We start from the raw sequence: 20056 nt of genomic DNA, 5'->3' as shown, positions 1-20056 counted from the left end.
CATGTGGCAGTGTACAAAAAGCCCAGCTCTGTTCCCACTCACTTTCAATTAAAGGAAAAAAAATGTGTGCTTTGCTATCATTTGGGAGATTGACAGGCACCACACGCAGCCAGTAAAAAGCTTGGATGTGGCCAGGGCCCAAAGCCATTTGATCATCGAAGTCTGCTGTGACCAGGAAGCCTACTTTGGCAAAGAAGAAAGACAAAGTGTTTACTCACTAACAAATTCCTATGATCCTCAACAAAATAACTGCCTCCCCCTTCATTTCCAGCACAATGTGAAGTTTACTAGGGCCAAGGCAGAGTCTCACTCACCCATCATAATTCAACATAAATTTATATATCTTCTGTTTTCTTTTATAAAAATTCAAGGTCTTGTTCTTTGAATTTCTTGTCTAGTCTTTCCTTTTGTTTCTCCGCCCCTTCCTTTTGTCTATAATGCCATTATTTTAGCCAACAGGGAAAATGGAAAGAGAAAGTTCATTACAGAGTCAAAAAAAGCTTCTTTAAAATCTACCATGAAAAAATAGACTTTTCTCTTCCAGTAAGGTCCCAGAAGCCTTTGGGGAAAAAGTTTCTTTATTATCCAAAGAACATCATTTCCTATGAGTACAAGTTTTCTAAGACTCCAGTAGAAGTAGAGAACATTCATTTATCAAGATTATATGTATATACACATATATAATATGTAATTAAGATGATCCATAGATCATCTTGATATATATGCCATATATAAATATAATGGACAATACTGTGTATATATATTCACATAGATACTATATCAAAGGAATAGAGAATTAATCTGAGCCTGACCTGTTGGTTTCACAGTCAGGGTAAATAATACAGTCCCTCTGGCCACTTGCCCATAGATAGGCCTGGAGAATCAGCTATGAACCCTGAGTTAAACAAGGCCTATGTGACTGTGAACCCTTTACAACACCCAGCCTCACAACAGAATGTGTCTTGATACTGACCCAGCCATATCCTTCTCCCTGAAGACTACAAGTCATGATGGTCCCCTGTGTGCTAAACCAGCTGACAGTCTAAGTCATCTCTGTATTGCATGTGAATGACCACAGTTTATCTCTTACCCATCCCATCCCCGATCAAAAAAGTATAAATGCCTTTACTACCCCCCCAATACTGTATGAATTCAACTTCTTAAGTTTCCTCTTTGCAAAGCCAAAGCTAAGCCAAAACAAACTGATTGTTTTTTCAAAGTCAACCATATTAAAAACCATTTCATTTCACCTGCACGTAAGAGCTGCTTTCATTTCATTCATGTAGACTGGGCTGCTTTACATCTCTCTGATAAGAGCTAATATCTTAACGTTATCCATTTATCTACCATACCTCATGGGTCTCTGTTTGAATTTAGCTGTCAACACTTCCAAAATGTGAAATCTATCTGTTAGATATTAAAGTAAACACCATGCATTACAAAGGGGTGGACACTGAATTGTTCCAGCAACACAAATAGACAAAATATTTGTCTGCATATGTTTTCTTTAGAGCAGGAACAATAACACATATGAATGACAGTATGCATTTTATAAAAGACAAGTTCTTAGAAAAAAAGAGGTGAAAGCAAAGGTATGGGACCGGTATCAGGAGCTTCTGTTGGGACAGTGAAGGCAGGAATTATGTGGTTATGAAAGATTTTTGTGAAGATTTTCTATTCATGTCACTTTCCCCTCATTGTTATTATAATCTCATTTCCTAATTACATGTTCAATACAATGAGTTTGCATAAGGTTTTCATGGGAAGACCAATAATAGTCAATTTTCTGGGTGCTAAGAAACAGCATGTCGCTCATGAAGCGGTGTAACCAACACGGTGGAGGAAAGAGGACAGGATGGTGTGGCTAAAGCTTTTCAATCACCTATGATTAATATGATTCGATTTATGCTTATGTCATAGTTTTAGACATTGCACATTGCTGTAAGCAAGGAAGGTACTTGAATAAAATACAGTGAAGAAAGCAAATGGTGTGCTATCAAAACCCTTCAAGCCTAAAATAACCTTTCCCAAGTAAGGAGGACAGTTAATTAAAACCAAGATATGTTTACCCTATTCTGAAAATCTCAATGTAAATAAAAAATGAAAGTGACACCACTGTAATGTTGGATTAAATGATGAAATTTCATCTATTCTATTTTTCTTTAATAGTTTCTAATCAAACTTTTCATTAAACAGCTTCATAAAATTCCACAGGGAATTTATTTACAGGGACTCATTGTAGGTTTAAAAGCCTTACTTTTATTGTTCAATTAAACTTGTTATTCAGTGGACAACATTAAAACAGCAGGGATAGAGGTAGCTGTCTGCGTAGCTGAGTAAGTTTGTACCACAGAGCAAAATCTCTCCCAGGGATGGATTTTGTGAATGCAAGTGAGCCATAGAGATGTCACTGGAAGAAAAGGTGGAATCATTCCTATCTAAGAGGGAAAGTTAGTTCCACTTTCAAAATCCTGGGTCCTTCCTGGGCCTGGCTGACTGACTCAAATCCATGTCTCCCTGGCAGAGAGGATATCAGACCGCTTACAAACCTTTAAGGGAAGTTGACTAAAGGCATAACACACCCAAGAGAGACCAATAGTTGAAATAGGCTGAAGGCAGCCAGTTTTAACGCTGAGCGTTAAGCATGAATTTTAAGCAATCTGTACTTTTTCAACAGATTTCTCAAATTCTCATCCTATCTTCAGGCAGGGGTAGTTCACACTTACAATCTTAGCTACTCAGGAGGCTGAGATTCTAGGGATTACTATCTGAAGGTAGCATGGGCAGAAATGTAGGAAAGACTTCATTTTTAACCACACAAAAAGCTGGTTTGGCAGTCTGGCTTAAGGAGTAGAATTGGCTGAATAAGCATGAGGCTCTGTGTGTAAGCCCTAGTACTGGTACACACACACACACACACACACACACACACATACACACACTATGGGCACAGTGGTTCATGCCTGCAATCTAGCTAATCGGAAAGCTGAAATCAGGATGATCAAGAGTCAAGACCAGGAGTTGGAAGTGTGCGGCTTGGTTGGTGGAACGCTAGCCAATCAGCGAAGGGCATTAAGTACTGAGTTTGAGTCCAGGTCTCACACCAAAAGAATAGAATCAAGACCAGTTTGGGCAAAATGTTTGCGGGACTCGTTTTCAAGCAATAGCTAGGGGGGATGAGGTATCCTTGTCATTTCTAGGCATGGGTGAGTTGAGATCAGAAGGATCATGGTGGCAAGACCAGTCTAGAAAAAAAGTTAAAAAAAACAACAAGAAACAACCAAAAAACTGAGCATGGTTGCATGTATCTGTTATTCAAACTATGGTATCATGGTTCAGATATGGGGTAGAAGGTATGCATGCATGCATGAGAGAGAGAGAGAGAGGGGAGAGAGAGAGACCCTATCTCAAAATAACCAGTGTGAAAAAAGCTGAGGCACAGCTCAGCCATAGAGTATCTGCTTAGCAAGTGCAAGATCCCGAGTTTAAACTCCACTACCTCTTAACATAAACAAACTGAAATCAGTCTGCGTTCTGCCTTCCTGTGCAAATTTCCATGACCCCTCACCCTGACTTCCATCTCTAGCCACTCCAACCAATTGCTAAATTACTTCTATTCCACCTGCTTTCTGTAGCACTCACCAAATACTCAATTTAAGTGACATTCTAGTAACATGGTTTAACCTGTCAGATACATTAATCCTTTCTTCCCAAATGTGACCTTAAATCATCAAAACCAATCACTGACTATTTTTTTATTTATCTTTTATATACTCCCCTCTCGGCCCTACTCTATAATGCCATTTAACAGAAGAAAGCAAAAACTATATTAGTTAATAAAATAAACGTTATTCATGTCTAGGCAAGCAGACACTGTCCTTTTGAGAAGGACCTTGGAGGTATTTTATGGCAATTTATGAATTTCATGTGTCAAAGGTGTAGCTGCTAAATGCTATAAAGTGTTTGCCATCAGTTCTACCATTCATCCACCTGGTGATATGGCCAATAAAATTTGATTTTTACAACCTAGCCATACTGTTACCTAAATTACATTTGACCAATTACTGAAGTCACGAAACGCGCAGCACAGAATATATACTGTGCAGAAAATTCATCTGTGGGCCCGCTGGCACTCTCGGTAATCTGACAGAAGTGTTTCAGTCATCTGGCAGTGTTTAATATTAGGAACATTTGTTTAATGCTAGTCACTAATTAAATTTATGTTCTTCCACCAACTGTTAGTTGGTTGGAGAAACCCAATGCCACATTTTTTTTTTTTTAACAAATACTTTAAAACCATGTCATTTCCAAATACAACCAGTTGGAGGTTGAAAAGGGTGTTTTCTGGAACTTTAGATGCTGGACCAAAAGTGGGAGGTGGGGAAAACATGTTAGAAGGGCTCAGACAGAGTGGAAATAAGTCCTTATTGCTATGTGAACTACTTCAAGAAGCACAAAATATTTGAAGTACAAACTGAATTTAAAAAAATAAAACCTTTAAAATTATTAAGCTAGTCTCTAGAAGTGTTTTCAAGGTAACTTCATTCCCAAAGAAAGCTTCCATGTGAAGAGGTTGAAGAAGAAAGACAGTATTAAAATTAACTACACCAGAAGAAAGTTCAGGAAAACATTCAAAAGTCAGATGCTTGTGTTTCTGAAAACATTTAAAACTAATTTAGTAACTCTTAACAGCCATTATGATTACTGTTGAATTGGAACCTCTTTCTATTACCAATTCTAGATGTAACAGCTTTGCAACTCAATGACTAATAACTCTTAAATTAGCCAAAAGGTTAAAACTTTTTTTCATTGTATTACATTGTGAAATCCTAACTCTGAATACACTTAAAAGAGAGAGAGAGAGAGCCTTCTTTCAGCTTTATTCCTGTCAGGAATTGAGAGATCTCTTGAGAAACAAACAGGACACAGGATTTGGGGGTGAGGAATAAAGAAGAAAAAGTCTCAAACATTGAAAAGGGGGACATTTTTAAGCTGTGACTTAAAAGGAGAAGGTATTTTAAAATGTAGTGGTTAGATCTGTCGTCTTAAATAAAAAGATTATGTGACTATTTAAAAAATAGCAGGAAACATTACTTTGAAGAAGGTAAACACTTGTACATACACTATTCCCCTCTCACAGACCGAGTCATTTGATAACTCAGAGTTGTTAAACAAAATCTGAAAAAACAATTCACATAAAAATGCCATGGCCCATGGACTATGATGAGTAGAAATCTTTTTTTCCCCCTGATTTCCCTCTTCTAGATCATCCCACCTCACCCTTGTATCCTGGCTCCTCCTCTATAAACATATCTACATATCTACTTAAGTCCCTCCAACGGGGTTCCTGGGGTCATGATGAATGAAATTAGAGAGGCCACAGTAGACTATGAACCACATTGAGATCTATAACAACTGAGCAGATAAACTCAAATTTGAACAATCTGCAAACTAGGGTTGGCTAGGGAAACAGAGACGTTCTAGTCAGAAAGAACCTGTGCTGGATGTTCTACCTAGGTATCTAGGGGTCTCTATCTCTACCCAGGTCTATGACGGATTCTGAAAAGATCCAATATTGTATGTATATGGCAGCTAATCCCAGAGAAGGGGCAGCATGAGGCTAGGGGCTGTGTATGCCTCTGTACGTGTAGGAATTGTGATGGTGGAGAACCTCTGGTATAATCTAATCTCTCTAACAAAGGATGAGAAATGTAGATGTAAGAGAAAAGCTGTCTGTACTCAAGGTTTCCCAAACTGAGATGTGGTGTCTTTTCTGCTCCATGCCTTTGGTGTAGAGTGACACGTGACAAGTCAGCTAGCTAGAGATGCAGATAAAGATACATGTGCTCACATCCATGTTTTGTGAGCATTGTGTAAATTTGGCTGTAAGTGTGTATGTATATGAAAAAAGTTCTATCATGTATTCATCCATCCTCCACTCATCTACCATCCATCTACCTGCATTATGGTACCAAAGTGATTATAATTTGAGCGTTTTTAGAATACCTTGTAAGATAGAATGAGCAGCTATTTTTTTTTAAATCCTCATTTGTGTAGCCTAAGATATTTAAGAAAAACATGAATGTTTCCTGTCTAATTTCAAGGTTGGCCAAGTGACTTCAGACTATATTGGACAATGAATTCTAAATAATAATCTTTTACCCATGGTAAATGAAGGCTGCCAGGAAGGCAATGGCTCCTTATGCTGAAATCACATGGGGGTGGGGGGTGGGGGTACCACATGAGGTTGTGAAAATGAGCCCTGTTCTCCATCACTGCTCTTCACAAGAACTGAAAAACAACTGTTCAGATGGACAAGTTTCACATAGAAAAAAAGACTTACCAAACTCATCGCATATACTCTCATTTTCTATTAGAGTAGGGTGATCAAAGGTGTCCCGACAGTACAGGATTTGGGGGTTCCTGCTGACCACTGCGATGCCCCCCAGGGCCAATGCGAACTGATCCGTTAAAATGGAGGATGGCTTGTCCTGGATGCGCTTCAGCATAGAGCGATACCGGCAGTACTGAGGGTAGCTGAGAACTATTACATTTGTTTCTTCCTCGTCCTCCCCTAGAAAAATGAGAAAACTTTCATTACCTTCTTCCCTCCAACAAAGTCAATGTCAATGGAAATAGCACATTTCTACCCTTCCTTCCTTCTTTCCTCCTTTCCCTCCCTGTCTTCCTCCTTCCCTTCCCTCCTTCCTTCCTGTCTGTCTGCCTGTCTTTCTTTCTTGTGCCAGTCCTGGAGCTTGAACTTAGGACCTCATCCTGAGTCCTTTTACTCAAGATTGCTGCTCTACTACATGAGCCATGGATCCTGTTAAGGCTCTTTTTGGGAGGGAGGGGGGAGATGTTAGTTAATTGGAATAAAGGTCTCTCAGATTTGTCTGCCCAGTCTGGCTTTGAACCCAGATCTCAACTTCCTGAGGTAGTTAGAGTGCTTGGCTTGGAAATGGCATATCTCAATAATCATTTCTTCAGTAAAGCCCTTATCACAGTTTGTCTTTAACCCAATCTACCCAGCCTGCTCCCTGTCCCATTTCACAGATCTGCTCCCCAGTATAGCCTCAGGTTCTAAGCCTCCCTCGCAGCTATCAGCCCAGTGTGACCCATTTGTGGACAAAAGAAGAGTAGGATGACCCTGCTGACATATTAAGCAATGCTTGTGTCTCCAGTGAGCACAACAACCCTTCACCACCCCCCCAAAAAAAACTATTTTGAGAGAATCTGACATTTTTTAAGCATTAAAGTCATCATGACAGGGAAACGAAGAAATAGTGGAGTTTCTTCACACACACTTACACAGTTTGGTAGTGCTTTTGTATTGGACTAAGATTTTGGAGTATTTTAAGTGTGTGGATCCCCCGAAAGGTCATCTGTCTTTGTAGAGACATCAGTGGTTCCCAATACCATGTCAACTGCTTGGGGGTTCATTAGTGCTATTCAGCAAATATTTCCTGTTATCTTTATGGGTCTGGGGAAAAGTGATGCTTCTACTCTCTTGGGAGTACAGAGGCCCTGTGATTTGTTTGGGCCAATGAAATCTAACAGTAGTGGCTGCATTAAAGAGCCAGTGTGCCCCCAACCACATTCTCCCTCATGATTTGTTCAGGCCATCTGTAATGTTCTGATAGCAGCTACTTTGCCAGGTTGGGACTAGAGTAAAAATAACATGGAACAGAGGAGCCCTTGGTGGACCAAAAGTAGAGGCATCACATACATAAAAAATAAACCTTTGTTCTTTTTCATGACTAGGATATGGGAGTTATTGGTTATTGCAGCATGCTCTAACCCAACTTGATTGATCCATCTACCACTGTACCCTCATCACACCCCTGCCTCTTATCTATTAATGTTCCTCAGATCCATCTGGTAACTTGGCACACCTCAGAGGCCCATGCTGAGAGAGATCCTCAAGCATTCTTGTGAGAGATTGCCATCAGAACCAACTTAACTCAAGAGGACGTGTCGGTACAATCAGCGAGTCTTTCTCTTATCATGACCATAATGCTTATTTATACCCCCACTATAGTTTCTACTCATTTATTCAAGCCAGATGTGGCAGGAGCAAATCTTTCCTTCATCTTAAGTTTGAGAAATGGCAAATGTCCCCTTAGGCCACCTGTCACCTGTGCAACATCCCACCAAATTTAGGTTCTGTGCCCCACTCTGCCATCACTGTCCATAACCACACCATCAGCAACTCCTAGACTTGTCACTTGCTTATCCAAGGGTAAAAACACTCAATATTTTGAGCCTTTCCCATGCTGCAGGGAATCACACAAGACAGTTGTTAAGGAGAGCGACATTATCGCGGCCATCTGGTAACCAGTGGGAGACAAATGAGTAAGCACAAAACAGAGATGGAACACAAGCAGCACCAGTGGAAGGTGGCTAAGTGACCTTTGCAGACAGGAGGCCAATACTCAGATGCATTCCTAATTATGTTCACTTAGTTCTTCAGGCTGGAGGCTTCTCCATGAATGGAGATGTTTAGCTGCTTGTAAGATGACATCGCTTAATGGCTTCCATTGCTTAGCCTCCTGCCTGGTTTGTGGGCAGCCACTTCAGCTGGCACATTTAATGATAAGAAAGTATGTTTACATGGAAGGCAAGTCCTCAAATAAAAACTTGCTTTGAGATGCTGACATATGTTCCAAGACTTATCCATATGAGAATCTTAGAGCAGATCAACACACTAAGTTTAAATGGTGGGTTCAAATCTGTGCGTGTTATAATTAAAACTCCAAAACGTTTTCATGGAAATGTTCACCAAATATTGCCAAAGTGCTACAGTATCTCAGTGATACTTTAAGGCAGTCTTCAGTGTGCCATTGGTATTATACCCTGCATTATTTTGTGCAAGACAATATGAATGAAGGAGAAGGGTATAAATATGAACTGCCAGAACATACTATTTCTAGCATGTCAGCATCTAAACACTGTAGCAAAGACCTGATGATTCCAAAATTCTACTAATGGTAGTCCCATTGGCTTTCTCTAATGCAGGGAAGTGATGCCAGTTGCTCCAAGGGTTCTTGAAACACAGTAAAGCAAGTGATGCTTTTCAGGTTGAATGAAGATAAAAGACAGGCTTGGTGCTATAGCAGAAACTACCACTAGATTCCTGGACCTGCCTCACTTCCTTCCTATCCTTTCATTCTGTTTGTCTCTGACCATTTTTTTAAAATGAATTTGTGGACTCTAACCTCTTCCTACCTATCTGGAGTCAGTCCTATGGCAATCTTCTGGGTTCAGACTGGTTTCTTTTTTCTTTCTTCACCTCACTTTAGCTCACGACATTTACTCCCCTTTCTCTTATTCAGTTTCTGAAACACCAGCCATGTCATGAACCTCTCTTTCTGTTGGAAGAAAAAAAAGCAAGATTCCCCTACTCTCAACTCATAGAAATGAATTCTAACTCTATCTGTTCCTTCTTAAGGAACAGATGTGTTTGTCATCCTGTGACTGTCTACATTAGAATCACATATGATGCCTGCGGATTCTGGGTGCCTTCAAGGTGCCTGACTCAGAATCACTAAGGTTGGGCCCAGCAATTTACCCTTTAATAAGCATCCCAGCTAGTTCCTGAATACTCATCTAATCCTAGGCCTTTGTTTAGTTTTGTCCCTAAGCTTACAAAAACTTAGTTTGGGTTTTGATATACATAATATTAAAAATGCATTTATTTTGTATAACTCATAAACATCTATTTATATGATACATATTTATATCACATATAACACATAATATTTAATATATATTATGTACTATAATATACACAATATCTATAAAATATAAATGTGTATATTGTTTTTAGATCTGTATACACAGTTCTTAGATACAGTTGTTAGATACACAGAGTTGTCAGAGATGTGCTTTTTATTCTTAGTTCTCTTCTACCCGTCTTCTACCCAGAACAAAATGTAGGACTAAAATAAATATAGGAATATAGTTCTATATGATAATATAGGACTAAAGTATGGGAACTTAGTCCTATATAACAAATATAGGACTAAAATATGGGAACTTAATCCTATGTAATAAATATAGGACTAAAATATGGGAACTTAATCCTATGTAATAAATATTTTCAGGATTATTACAGGCATCACACAACATATCAAATGCAAAAACAAAACAAAAGCCAATGAAAGAAAAAAATGTCCACACAATGAAACACATGAAAGACTGAGGGGCTATTCCTGTGATTAGGAAGTAGATTGAGTTGTAATATGCTTTCTGAAACTTATACCAAAACACTAAAATGTACCAAGATCTTTCACATGGTGATCTTTTGCTCCTCACATCAACTCTATTCCTAGCATTAATGTTTATTAATATTCTCCAGGTTATATTATTAGATGGTAAAAACTGAAGTTTGAGATACCCAAGTAACAGTCCAGGATTTTTGAGAGCAAGAAAGTGATAAAGGTGAGATGATAACCCAATCTTTTAACTTTAAATCTGATGAACTTTTCACTATAACAAAATATAGTACTGATAGTAATAGTAGTAGTAGTAATTTTAACTAATCTTCAGAATTAAAATTGACAATAACGCCTTTTGATCAAACAAAATATGAGACTGGTGGCACTCAACCAGTTATAAGCAAGCATTGTTCTACTGTACTTAAGTTACCTTATCACTTGAGAGTATTCTGATTCTTATTGTAAAGACTTAACATTATTGTAGCATTTGCCATAAATATTGACTTTCTGCTCATATGATAGGAAACAATACTAATAATATGTTTTGCAAATTTTATACTCTTAACCCTCAAAGTTACCACACAAAAAGGCTCCAAGGTCAATTGGGCTCTTGTCTAATGTGGCGATGCTTGGTGATGTAAAACCAAAAATTATGGTAGCGTTGTTGCTTAGAACCAGAATCATGCAGTTAGACCAGAATTTATCATTGTTTGAACAGAGGCAAATTTCCAACCTTATAATTAGGCAGACCCAAGGGAACTGTCTCTTATATTTGCAAAACTAGAGAAAGCCCACGAGACTTTTGAGACTGTTATAGAAGTTAAAGAATATGAGATGAACCCAGAAGAAAGGTAAGGCCTAGAAAAACCAAGTCATGGGTCACAGATCCACTGATTAAAGACATGCTGAGTCTCTTCATTGTAGTTGAGCCAGATATATTTATTTTATTACAGAGACATTTTCCCCCCTTCAAGACCAAGTGTGGTCACTTTAATACCATAGGTTTATATAACAGAGCATCAAACTATGACTTTGGGGAGTTCCCACCCTGCCACCCAACCTAAAAATCTATGATCCTATAAATAAACTTCTCAAGCTTCTCCATTAACTTGATTTCCTCCTGATACAGCTACAAAAATACTACCTTGTTCAATGACTGGCTATTTTATTTTGCCATGGTACCCTGAGACACAAATTAAAACCAAACAACCTTTTCAAAAAAACCAAAACAACTTATTTAGATTCACCAGCTACTCTTCTCTTTCTTATACATTACATATTCATAAACAAATATGCCTTCTCAAAGTTACCCTAAAACCAGGGTTGCAGATAAATGCTCTGTCAGACATTTCCCCCTCTCTAATTCATAAGAGGCCTAGCAGATAAATCTAAGAATGAATAAAGAATGGATAAATTGCACATTTGTTTAGCAAAAGACAAACAAAGAGTTCCTGGAACAAAGATTTTCTTTCAACCACACCCACACAGGAAAAGAAATTGAAGTCCTGCCCTAGGAGTATTCTAACACACTCTACTCAGCTGGAGTTGGTCAAGTTATATATACTTTACTCAATTTCTATCAACAGAACATGGTTAGCAATAAATTGCTAGTACTCAAGACTGGAATTTTAAACCACAATTATGATACTATATTAAAAATGTTATTCCATTCCTCAATTCCCCCCTCCCACCCTCTACCCCCCCTAAAAAGCTATGAACATGATTGTTTGAAAATGAAATATTCAATAGGAATAAGAGACCCCAAATTATTAAGCTTCATTTCAACTCCAATAAAAAGAACTTTGCCTATTAAAAGTTAATACCTAAAGTACACTACTTGTAATGCTCAACCAAAATGACTCTAATCCTGTGCTTATATCATAATTACACGTTTTGTTAACCTCCCTCAATGTCAATTTTTTCACTTATTTATATATTTTCCAAGTCCAAAACAGAATTCCACAGAGAAACTGTAATTATAATGTGAGGCTCCACCCAGGCTTGTCAAACAGTAACTGTATACCATTGCTTTAATCCTCAGAGTTGGGTTGGGGCTGGGGGAAGGAGTGGGGAGAGGGTAAGAGCAGGCATTCACTCTGAATAGCACATTGCTCAAGTTGTCTTTGTACAAAAAGAGATGCATGAAATAGCAAACACAATGAATTAATGGAGCATTGACTTTCAAATATCCATAATGCTATTTTTTTAAATAGTTAATGATGGCCAAATGCATTGAAGACTGAAAACATAAATTCTGGAGGAGAATTTTCCTTTTATCTCTTACACAATTTAGAAATGAAACTTTCTTTTTGATTCTGGGGGTTGGAGGGGAGGAAAGGAAGCTTGTTTCCGAAACTTCATACTATTATGCTTACTGAAAACCACTGTAATCTACTTCTAACATCAGTAAGCTTAAAAGAAAAAAAACTCATAAAAAAAAAAAAACCCGACACACCAGGATTTTTACAAAGCCTGGTGGAAAAAAAATATGCGTGTTTCTTCCTGCACCTAATTACCTCAACTGAAAAATCTGCCAAGTATTTCGCCCTTTTAGTTCCCTTAATCGTATTAGGGCAAATGCATGTGAATGCCAATAGAAACAAACATTTAAAGATTTTCACTTAAAAGTTTCCAAATATGTATGAAGGCTAAGTTTGAAACATAATGTCTCTTATATTTCCCTCCCCCCCAAAGCAAATATAATTCTGCTCCTGCTATAAAACTTGATGTCTAGTTTTGAAACAATTTAAGTAAAATAATGTCAATAGGAGAGGCTCTCACTATGATTTATGCTTCTTTCTGTTACTTTATTACAGTAGACATTCCTTCCTCAAAGCTTTAGACTTTTGGTTGAGCTCCTAGCAACCAACCAAAGGCAAAGCATCAACTTTATCTACCTGGCCCTTTTCCAGCTAGTAGTGCTATTGACAATTACATTGAAGTTTCCATTTAATTGTTGCTCTGCTGCGACACTGAATATTTGTCATAATTAGGCATTTCCTATTTTCTGTCCATTCATCTCTGATTATTACTGAAAATGATTTTTTTTAATTTCACAAAACCTAAGCATGAAAATTCTACAGATAAGAGTAGCTACAGCTGTTACTGTCATTATCAACATTGTAACATGTAAAAAAAAAAAGAATATAATTTCTCGGAAGGTAATTTTCCTTTCAGTCTAAGTGCTCTTAATCATCTTGCAGTTACTCAATGATTTCCTGTTCTAATTACAGGACATTATACAGAAAGACATTTGTGAAAGGAAAAATGCAGCAGAGTATATGACTAAATAGCTTGAATTGGTTGAAAAGTGTTTAAAATTCCAAAGTTGTACATCAACTTTATCAATTCGTTGTTATAGCTCTGTTGCAAATGGGTAATGTGTTCCACTCTATTTCTAAATCTCTCTAAAGGCAGTAAACTTCGCACTCAAAGTTAGTACACATCAAAGGAGAAAAGGCATTTTCAGTTAAATTGATGCTAGAGAATCGGGTGAAGGAAGAGCAGTTATTTGTGTGTGTGTGTGTGTGTGTGTGTGTGTGTGTGTGTGTGTGTGTGTGTGTGTTTCCTCCATCATCAAAGCTGTTAAATTGGATGCACTCCAAGACATGGAGTGGGAAAATATTAATAATAAAAATAAATTAAATGTCTGATTAAAAAGGAGAGAGAACAAGATTCCATCCGGAATAGAAATGAAAATGCCACAAACTATTTCATAAAAACACATGGTGACGTAAATTACACATCAGTCTTGCACTGTTGTGGTTATTTTGAGAAATGGTCTGTACTGTAAGTCAGCTGGTTTGGCCCCACCCTTAATGATTTTGTAATTCTCTACACAGTAAGCAAGTAGGGCAGCCTTGAGATTGCTAAGACAGAAAACAGACCTAGCCATACAGCACTAGCAATAAAAAGATAATGTACTTTTAACATAGCAGAATGAGGAGATTGGCTTTATTCACTAAAAACAAACAAACAAACAAAATTACTTAAAATGGTCCCGAGCTTGCCATTTGTTTTGATAAATGGAAACACAGATCTTACCAGGATATTCAACCAAAACCTCAATGGGAGAACGAGAGGGGGGGGTAGGGAGGGAGAGAGAGAGGATGAATGTGGGAAAATATATGGCTGCAAATGGAATAATATTTCAAATCTAAAACCAAGGGTTTAGGCACCTGTTTCCCAAAGCTAGCCACTTAAAGAGCTACATACACAAATGTCAAATTCTATATTAACATGTTCATATCAACCTTATGCCCTTGCTGTTGCTTCACTACTCAATAGAAAGAAAGAAAGAAAAAAACCACAAAGCTAAATTAAAACCAAACACTGCTATCACTCTGAGTAACAAATGAAGCCAGTGGGAAGGTGGCCAGCTCCACCTCCAAGGTTCTCCCTGAAGGCCATTTCCAGAAGCCACTTTGGATTCCATCTTCACAATTCTGCATCTTATTGCCATTTAGCTCAATCTCGGCCAAGCCTAAATGTCACAGAGACAAGAACTGCGCACCAAGAACACAGGTGAGACCTCATGATCAGACTGATTCATAAAGTGGTGATCACAGCTGAGGTGTGATTCCCATGGCCTGATCTACCTCAGCCTGCCTCCCCTTTACACAGGCTAACTTTAAAGCCAACAGTCAGTCCTACTTTTTTTTTTTTTTTTTTTTTTTAGTATAAATCAGTCTTAGCATGCTAAGAGGGAAAACACAGTGCTGGATGGAGACCAGTGGTCACATTTGTAATCCTAGCTACTCAGGAAGCTGAGAGCTGAGAATGGAGGTTCAAAGCCAACCTGGGAAGTTAAGACTGGGAGACTCATAAACTTCCCTCCAATTAACTACCAAAAAGCTGGAAGTAGAGCTGTTGCTCAAGTGGTAGAGTGCTTGCTTTGGTCACAAAAGCTTAGGCCCAGGCCTTAAGTTCAAGTTCCAGGACTGGCAAAAAAACAAACAAACAAATAAACAAGCAAAACAAGACAGAGAGTCAGGACCTACCAAGTTTTTCCTACTCCAAAATCATGACCAAAGTTTTCTCAGAGTTCAACTCCTTTTAATGTACTGATGACCCAGGTAAAGCTATTCTGCTGGGCTAGAACTTAGTTATTGTTCTCAGTACTTTCTCAGTTTGTGGGAAGGGCGACTATCATTAAGACTCAACCAGGCCCTGTGGTTACCAGGATAAACATGTTGTAAGAGGAAGGGATTGAATTATGATGAGCAGAACCAGATCTAAAAATTAACACAACTTCTGCTACCTTTTCCCAGAGGAATATCTGCATAGCTTTTTATTGTTCAAGTTGTACTTTGGGTCTTGCTATCATTGCAAGGATAGCAATTCCGTTATTGTAGCAGCTGTGTAAACTCTTGACATTTCAGATACTCTCCTGAACCCCAACTCATGAATAAACTTAATTAAAGTTTCAAACTGGACAGATCAATAGCTGAATGATTAACTTCCACATATTGGTTCCCTGCACATGAGAATCAAACTCAGGCATTAACAAAATAGCACAGCTCTGTTTGTCATGATTTTCATAGACTTGGTTATTTCACAAATACTCATCACTAATTAGGCTAAAGGTAATCATTGGCAACATATCAAGAGTGTGCATAAAGGACTAAACACCATGTAAGATAGGCTGACTAATATTTTTAAAAAATACCTAGCCCTTAAAGGGCCTTCTGTACATATATGTATGCATACATATGTCCATATATTTCATATATGTGTGTGTTGTGTGTATGTATCATTTATCATGACCTTCTATTTGCATTAAAAGTGCACAGCACTAAAATAATTAAATCATGTTCAATAACACTTCAGGTCTTGCAAAAATGCTTTTGTCATATTAAGTTTTAAAAGGTAAGTAAGGTATGAAATGAAATGTTCAGCCTCATTGTGTTTTGTTTCAGAGTGTTACCATGGTAACAATTCATCCATTAAGTATGCCAGAATTCAGTACCTTCATGGTTCTGTGTATCCCTTACCATAAAAGAACTTAGAATATTTTTATCACCTCCAAAGATCTGGTCCCTAATGGCCTCCCAGGTCAACATTTCCATTCTGTCTCTATAGAATTGCCTTTCTGGACACTTATTATAAACGAAATCATACAGTATTAGGCAAACACTCTACCACTAGGCCATATCCCCAGCTCCTGAAATCATGTTTATCCTTTTCATTCATTCATTAATTCTTTCATTCATGCATGCATTTAGCAATAATATGGTTTGCACTCATGGTCTTTGAGTGTTCTACCACTTTTACCACGTACCTTGGCCCTTTATAATTTTGTTACTTTTCAAATAATGTCTTGCATTTATGCCCAGATGAGCCAGCACAACAGTCCTCCTATTTATGCTTCTTGCATAGATATAATGATTCTCTGCTTTTAGAGTAGCTAGGATTACAGTTGTGAAACACCACACCCACCTATATGCACACTTCTGAGGCACTGCCAAACTCTTTTCCAAAGTAATTGCACCCTAACTCATATGCTAGAACCACCAAATAAAATAAAAATAGAGACACATAATATTGGAAAATTTCCCAATATTATATACTTGATGAGGAATTCATATCAAGAATATACAAAGTAATCTGGTAACTCAGCAAAAAAAAAAGAAAAACAGCCAATTTCAAAGTGTCTAAGAACCAAACTAGGTATTTTCCTAACAAATATATACCAACGGTACATGAAAGGTCAATATGATTAGTTTATTAGGGAAATGAACATCAAAACTACAATAAGGGGCTGGGAATATGGCCTAGTGGCAAGAGTGCTTGCCTCCTACACATGAAGCTCTCAGTTCGATTCCCCAGCACCACATATATGGAAAACGGCCAGAAGGGGCGCTGTGGCTCAGGTGGCAGAGTGCTAGCCTTGAGTGGGAAGAAGCCAGGGACAGTGCTCAGGCCCTGAGTCCAAGGCCCAGGACTGGCCAAAAAAACAAAAACAAAAACAAAACTACAATAAAAAACTAGTCCACCTATAATAAGTTGGCAATTATTAAAAACAAAACCCAAAACCACAAACACAAGCACTGTCAGCAAAGGATGTAGGAAAATTGGGACTCTTGCACTATTGGTAAGAATGTGATTGGTGTAATCATCATGAAAAGAGTCTAGATTTATTATTAAATTACTACACAAGTCAGGAATTCCACTCTTCTCCTAGGCATATAGCTAAAGGATTTGCAAACAAAGACAGATACCTACACAGCAAGGGTCACTAGTGGCATTATCAACATTATCACATTAGCCCCAAACCAGGAACAGCTCAATTGTTCATAAACAGATGAACATGTAAACAAACTGTAGTCTATGCACACAATAGAGTATTATTTAGCTCTGAAAAGAATGGAATTCTGATATACACTAACATATAGCTGAATCTTGAAAATGCTATGTAGACTGTGATAAGTCACACAGAGCAGGGTAAATATTGTGAGTTAATTCATAGAGACAAAATAGTTGAATAGAGGTTGCTAAGCACTGGGCAGAATGGTGGCGGTGATGAGAGAGGCAGGAGTTGTTAGATGAAATGGGGAGTTATTGCCTAACAGGTACAAAGTTCTGTTTGGAAAGATGAAAACGTTCTGTAAATAGATAGCGGTGAGAGTTACACAATATTGTGAATGCAGTAAATGCCACTGAATTGTACACTCAAAAAATGGCTACAATAACCTATTTTATGTTTCATACAGAAAGAAAGGACATCCAACAAGAGCTATGTTTTCTATGTGTTTGTATTCTTTGTTGCTTCTGGAGACCAAAAGAGTTGTCTACAATCAGCAACTAGAATTTAAACTCCTGGAGGCCACAGAATCTGGGGCCCTCATTCCTGGTATAGTCACCTACAGACAGTGTTGCAATACATATCTGACCATTCTATCAAAGAGTAAAAGCAGTCATTTCAGAATTGACTCTAGCCTCTGGACCAACAGCCCTTCCTAGTAAAGGAATCAGTAGAGGAATCTCAAAAGAGATATCTACCCAGCAGTCATTGGCTAGCAGACCTCAGATGAAGGGTCATGGGATAATAGCCAGTCATTTAATTCTGTTTCATCATTTTAGGTCCTTGAGATTTTTAAATCTCACCATCAAACATCAGAGATGTGTCCAAACAACTGCACTGCATTCTGGGATCTCATACCCTAAGGTGACAGGGGAGCTGCATGGTCACATTGCTTCCTTTCATCTTATCATAGGACTCTTGGAGTGTCTCAACAAGGAAGAGAGGGCAAAGGCCTCCTTCTTTTCCAGTGACTCATCTTCAATTAGTGTTCAAACTGGTGAATCCTACTCAGAGGATACCCTACTCTCTGAGGAGGATCTAGACAGGGATGGAGCTTATCCACTCCAATCCCACTCAGTCCTCAAGAATCAGTTCATATGTAGTGTAGTCATTTATCCTTACCCACCATCCATTCTTGGTCTTACTAGGTCTAATTAAAAAATAAAATCAAAATATTGGTCTTAGAGAAGTTTCCTTTATGAATATATCAGGCACCTCAAGGCATAGTTTTCTCTTTCGTGTGCCAGACTGGGGCTTGAACTCAGAGCCTAGGTACTGACCCTGAACTTTACCACTCAAGGCTGATGCTCTGCCACTCAGAACCACAGCTCTACTTCCAGCTTTGTGGTGGCTAATTGGAGATAAGGATCTCTCAGACTGTCTTGCCTGGGCTGGCTTCCAATCATGATCCTCAGATCTCAGCCTCCAGAGCGTCTAGGATTACAGGTTAAGGCAGAGGCTTTTGAGCTTTCCTTTCTTCTACATGTTTCTCTCGGCATTTGGCAGTAGAAATAGAGTACTATTTTGGCCTATGTTCGCATGTTCTGAACTCAGAAGAGCCAAAGCAATAAAGGTTAATGATGCTGATCCCCTAAAATGTAGCTAGAGTGCTCTGCAGAGCTACCAGATATTTTTGTGACATAGATTGGATAAGCTGATGAAAAAAATTTTTACATGATTTGTTTTGGAACATTTATGTTTTATCAAGTACATGTTTTATAAAACTTTAAAACTTATCAAATCATATCTAATCTTTATTCTAATTACACTCCATCACCTCCTTATTTTATTCTCTATCCTGTTTAATATTTTAACCAGTTAACCAAAAACATTCAAACTCATGATTAATACGTTAGAAATTTGCTTAAAATTGGGCAAATGAATGTATAATTTTGCAAAGGTCTTTTAGAGTAGCACTATTGAATAAAAACATAATGTGAATCAAATATGTAATTATTATTATGCATGTTATTGATTACATTATGTAATGTATATTGATTACATTATATAATGTAGTCAAATATGTAATTTGACCCATGTAATGGATAAAATAGCTGAAATTAATTTTAATAATCTATTTTATCTAGACCAAAATACTCAAAACATTATCTCAATGGGTGATCAACAAAAAGAAAGTAATGGTCTAGTTAACATTTTAACTTTATTCTAGGTCTTTGAGATTTGATGTACATTTCACATCTCCAATTCATCTATATTTTAAGGACTTAAATGGTGAACGTAACATGTGGCTTGAATATTTAACAACAAAGTTTAAGGAAGTCCATCAGAGAAGGAATTTAAGGACCCCTATGTTAGACAACCTGGGCTGGAAGAGCAGCTTGGAAAAAGTGGGCTATCCTTGGTATGTGGCCGGGCCCTCAACTTTCCATTAAGTTTGGGAGTCTAGGAAAGAGATTCCGAATTCTAACTGGGAAGAGGGTCTAGAACAGAAGGACACCCCCCGCCCCCCAATTAAAGTGTTGTTTGATACTCAAGAGTTTAACAAAGGTCAAAACAGCAATGTGTTGCTGTTAAG

General features: G+C 37.9%; 1 protein-coding gene across 1 annotated transcript in view; it reads right to left on the bottom strand.

Annotated features, from left to right (window-relative positions):
• Nucleotides 1-20056, bottom strand: part of Arid5b (AT-rich interaction domain 5B) — a 183396-nt gene that overhangs the window by 86614 nt on the left and 76726 nt on the right. The window contains exon 4 of the mRNA XM_048338849.1: nucleotides 6344-6574. Within this exon, the coding sequence (XP_048194806.1) occupies nucleotides 6344-6574 (231 nt within the window). The remainder of the gene's footprint in view (nucleotides 1-6343; nucleotides 6575-20056) is intronic.

Source organism: Perognathus longimembris, chromosome 2, assembly GCF_023159225.1.
Source record: "Perognathus longimembris pacificus isolate PPM17 chromosome 2, ASM2315922v1, whole genome shotgun sequence".
Classification (NCBI taxonomy): Eukaryota; Metazoa; Chordata; class Mammalia; order Rodentia; family Heteromyidae; genus Perognathus; species Perognathus longimembris.
This window is presented reverse-complemented; position numbering and strand designations above follow the sequence as displayed.